Source organism: Montipora foliosa, chromosome 6 (genome assembly GCF_036669935.1).
Source record: "Montipora foliosa isolate CH-2021 chromosome 6, ASM3666993v2, whole genome shotgun sequence".
Taxonomy (NCBI): Eukaryota; Metazoa; Cnidaria; class Anthozoa; order Scleractinia; family Acroporidae; genus Montipora; species Montipora foliosa.
In genome coordinates, this window is record NC_090874.1 from 54,695,383 (window position 1) to 54,700,382 (window position 5,000).

Here is a 5,000-nt window from a genome sequence, read left to right on the forward strand (position 1 = left end):
AGATGATTCCACAAGTTGAACCAATCATTATTCCTGTTAAATGATTCCGTTTATCTCCTGCCCAAAGAAGATGAAAACGAAGTATGTCTGGCATGAAACTTATTACCCGAAATAACGCCGATTTTCATGATTCTGCGGAATCTCATCTTCAAGCGCCCACTGGCAAACTGCATTTTGACGCCGAGCTGAGAGCTGACTCGAAACCACGGATGCCGAAATCAATTGATTCGTGATATAACCTACCAATCAGAATCTTTGGCTTCCACGGTACAAGCGTACATTCGAACTCGACTCCGATGGACGAATCATTTTACTGAAGAACCTCTGAAAGGATATCACTCCGGAGGCGCAGTCGATCTTTTCGGCTATGTTCGGAAATTTGATTGCTGGAAGCCAAGACGCAGCTTGGCGCTTAAGAGCGTTTTGAGATGAGATTCCCAGGAATTGAGAAAATCGCAGTAATATTACATTATATTAATGGGTGAAGTTTGCTTTAGGTTTGGATTATCTCCAAAAAAAAAAAAAAAAGACTGTAAACTAATGAAAAACTAATGAAGGAAAGTTTTTGCTTCGGCAGAGCACGAGCACCAAAAAAAAATTGTCAGCGGCTTGCATTCAGTAGTTTGGTTTTACAGAGGTTGTTATGAAAAGTGCAGGACGAATAGGTTGTTCCCAAAAGTCTCGAAATCGGGGAGGTTTGCCTGGGAAGCGTTTCCCAAAAGTCCCGAACGTTTCAATGAAGGGCTTTGTACCCGTGTCAAAAGTAACATGTAGCTCAGCAATTGGATTGTTTTCTCTCGACTTAAAACATGTCAAAAGATCCATTTTTCGAAATAAGCAGACCTTCGCCACTATCAAAAATAACATAATACTCTTTGTTTGTCCCTCTAAAATTTTGTATAAGCATTGTTTCCAGTTTCTCTTAGGACTTATAATGGTCCCAAGAAAATAAAAACAATGCTTATGTAAACTTTAGAGGGACAAACAAAAAGTGCTATGGATCTCGCAACTTAAGTCAGTTTCGATTGCATGAACAGAAGTTTTTCTAATCATTCTAAAAGTTTGATTAAAGAAAATTTCACCACAGTTCTTGTTATGATTCTAGAATTCGACGCCGATGGAAAGCGATGGAATCTGTACGAATTATTTAACTGAAGAACCTCTACAAAGATATCACTTTCCGGAAGGAGGCGTAACTGCGCCAAACAATGAAATCGATGCTGTCAGGATTGTTAATTAATTTTAGGTTATTCGTAGCGCAGTGCATTCTGGTTACATGCAATGCATTCTGGTTAAACGAAATAATCCAGATTACATTGCTGCTCGCTCGCTTTGCTCGCTCCGCAGCAAAAAGACACCCTTTCGCTAGTCGGTTTTCTTTCTGTTCTTTTTTTTGTTTTGTTATTTTTTTTTGTTGTTGTCCTTTCCTTTCTTTTTCTACCCTTGTGGAAAAAAAAACAAAAATGTGGCTGTATTTTTAAAAATAATTGTAACACTTATGCTATCAAGACCATTTGGAAAAGTATAATATTACTAATTAAAACTGAAGATCTCTTGAACTTTGACTAAAAAAAAATTCTCGAGCAGCGAGTCGGCGAGGATGTTGTTCAAATTTCAGTCTGAGAAGGAAATTGTTCTCATCTTTCACGTGTTTTGCATGTCTAAAAAGAACAGGTAATGTCAATTTTGTTGGGCAAACAAGTCCTTGGTTTTCAAAAACGAGACGGATGAATCACAACCGGAAACAAATTAGTACGGATAAATTACTTCCGTTTCTAAAGAATGATATCGATTTTTTTTCCTCCGAGTTGCCGAAACTCGGAAGCTCAAGGCAGATTTCAAAGGCTGAGCTTTTCATGTTGTAACCGGAAATGGTAGGTGGTATTGTCTCCATGGTGAAAGGATAGCGGGTGAAACACGCGCGAGACGTTTTTAAACTCTTAATTTCCGAGCTATCACGTGCAAGGGGGGTATAGCTCAGTGGTAGAGCATTCGACTGCAGATCGAGAGGTCCCTGGTTCAAATCCGGGTGCCCCCTTGCAAGTGTTTTGTTTTTCTTTTCGCGATACCCATTATCTGTTAGGTATATCGTTAGATATAAAATCGCGGTACGCATTTATTGACGTATTACACCTCTCTGTCATTTCTTTTTCAAGTTGAAGCTTATCAAGGCAGATTTCTTTTTCTCAACTCTGTTTTCTGTGATGTTAATTTCTGTTATCGCAGGACCTCATTATTGAGGATATAGTTTAACGCCTCATTACAATACTAGTAATAGTTAACATTACAGCTGCCTCCGCTGTTAAGTATAGTTGTAAGAAGAATTCAATGTATCCAGGAGCCAGGTAGAGAACTGGCCGTTTAAAAACGGAGCAATAGACCTTTTTCGCTTGTACATTTTTTCCCAATACAAATCATGTGATAATACTCAGGTGGATTGGTCGTTTGTTTTGCTCATTAAAAAGAGTGCTTGCAAGCATGAATATGTCTGCATGCACTCTTTTTAATGAACAAAACAAAGGACCAAATCTCCTGAGTATTATCACATGATTTGTATCGGGAAAACAAAATGTACAAGCGAAAAAGGTCTATTGATGTAGAGTCGGGGAGAACAAATCAGTACCGAATAAAAACGGCGTTGCGAGTAGATTGTTTGATCATGGCGGACACGATGGTGTACCAGTTGAAACAGAAACTAAAGGAAACGCAAGGCCAATTTTTACCGGAATGTAGCCACCGTGTTTAAAAATGTAATAAACTGCAAATTTTTTTTAGTCTTGAGTAACGTCAATGACCATTAATGTTGTCTGTCAATGCTTTATTTACATGTCCTTGGTCTGAATTATATAATCGCAGTTACAGGATTAAATGAAGGAACAGAAAGTGTTAAAATCTGACCGGATGAAGGAACTGAAACGGTGTCACCGTATTAGAGAGCTTGAGATTCTAAGACGAAAACGGTTACGAGTACGACATTTTCTCATAGAACAACAGTGGGCGCGAGCAAACCAGCCTCAATTTGGCAGGAAAAACGTGATACCGTCGTCATTTTAGTTCGAGGATTTGCAAAAATGTTGTCGTGTCAAAACAAGTCAACGACGTGGTAACAGTTTTGGCATTTTTCGATCAGCAAAAAGGCTCAGTTACCAGCAATAACAATAACTGAGAAACCTACGCTGCTAACAAAGAGTAAGACTAATCGTCCGGGTTATAAGTTTTCTAAGTATTTTCGCTAAAACGGGCAGTCAAATCTCGTCCTAGTCCTAGAATCTAAAAGTCCCTATTACAATGATAGGTACATCGAGTGAAAAATTTGTTTACCATAAAATCTCTTCGTTCAACTCTTACAGGATAAAATTGAACTCGCAATTGACCAACTCCCAACGGACTTGATAGCTCAGTGCAGCAGCGCAATCGCACGGATCCCGAATCGCGTTCAAAGACTGGAAATTTTATCGGGCTTCCTTTGCAAACTGCAACTGTTAATTTTGTTGTAAAGGATCTACCTCATTTATAATAATTTACAATATATAATATAATTTATATAAATATTCTTTCTAGCATGTCGCAGCTGAAAATCCTATTCTTAGAGAATTTAACCAACCAGGGGAGCCGGGACATCTCTTTCCACTATTTCATTTTCCGCGACTACGCGAGGAAACTCGATCCCGATGTTATCGAGAGACAGTCAGGAAGTTCTAGAACAGGTTCGGCTACGGGCAAGACAGATTGACAAATGCTTAGGGCTCACTGATGTATTAAAACAGAATCGCGGTCGCCTGAAGTCAAACCAAGCAGCAACGAAGCTGAAATAATACGCTCAATGGAGGCCGATGTTTTCAAATTGCGCCTTTCTATTTTCATTTCCGAACCAAAACTGACTACGAGTGTGAATTATTGTAGACGTGTGGAATATCAAATACGCGAAAGAGGCTACCATCAAACGACCGCATTTCGGTTTCCATTCGATTAAAAGGAGATTTGAAAAAATCGGCACATAAATTTACTTCCGACAATCTCGCATTCTGCTGATGTGTCCGTCGCAGATCGTAATATTCCAAACATTTTTTTAAGAGATTTATTTCATGAGTAATGACTTGGGGAATGCCAGGAAAAATTCCGCCTGATCCTAGACAGCAGTGAAACCTATAAAGATCACCAACCTCGTTGCCATGACCTCTCCCTTCGTTTCTGTGCTAGGAGGGAAGCATTACTGCCAAGCTACGGGTAACTCGTGGGCACTAAGCCATTAGACTACGTTCAGGTGACAGACACATCTTGTTTCAATATCACTGACCTGCTATTTCTTCACTTTGCACAGAATACACTGCATCAAATCCACGCCCCGCATACTGCATGTCGGATCGAAACTCGATTCGCAGCACGTTGGATTTAGAAGTGATGGAAGGAGGAGTTTCTTTGCCACAATAACGACCAATAATCGGAGACCAACTCGCAAGACCATTGTAAACCTTGGCGTAATCCGAGCCATCTGGACAATCCTGCGAATCGCCTTCCACATCAAATTTCCTTTAGGGGATAGAAAAAGTAGAATATAAATCACATATATTCAATTCAGCTATGCTAGATGTTTCAAGGTGTAATGAGCCCGTGGAAAAGATGATAGGCAAAGTTGTTTGCCTACAGACGAAAGGACAACTGATAAACCAGAGTCCATCACAAAGATCACATTCGAGCCTACCACCGGTCGGTTGCACGACCCATTGAGGACATTGAGCTTAAAGGGGCTAGGTCACGCAATTTTAGGCAATTTCAGCACTGATCGAATGGTCGTAGAATTAACTAAAATATCAAAATAATTGTTCAAAACTTTAGAAGAACTCTAACAAAACACCGGGAAGCCAAGAAGGGACATGGATGGACAAAACTGGATTGATTTCGGTAAATTTGAAAAACGTCGGCCCACCTTTTTTCAAATTTTTATCACTTTATATCAAAATGTCATTTATACAGCTGGAAAATCATTCTCTGTAGTTATG

At 39.5% G+C, this 5,000-nt stretch overlaps 1 protein-coding gene and 1 non-coding gene across 2 annotated transcripts in view; one reads left to right on the plus strand and one right to left on the minus strand.

Annotated features, from left to right (window-relative positions):
* The window catches only part of LOC138007773 (bone morphogenetic protein 1-like), a 20,926-nt gene that overhangs the window by 4,591 nt on the left and 11,335 nt on the right, over positions 1 to 5,000 (minus strand). Inside the window, exons 7-8 of the mRNA XM_068854841.1 lie at positions 4,298 to 4,530; positions 1 to 57 (exon numbers count right to left, since the gene is read on the minus strand). The exon at positions 1 to 57 is cut by the window's left edge and continues 138 nt beyond it. Coding sequence (XP_068710942.1) covers positions 1 to 57; positions 4,298 to 4,530 — 290 coding nt within the window. The remainder of the gene's footprint in view (positions 58 to 4,297; positions 4,531 to 5,000) is intronic.
* On the plus strand, positions 1,967 to 2,038 carry Trnac-gca (transfer RNA cysteine (anticodon GCA)). Its single transcript has one exon. It is a non-coding gene; the product is annotated as a tRNA-Cys (tRNA).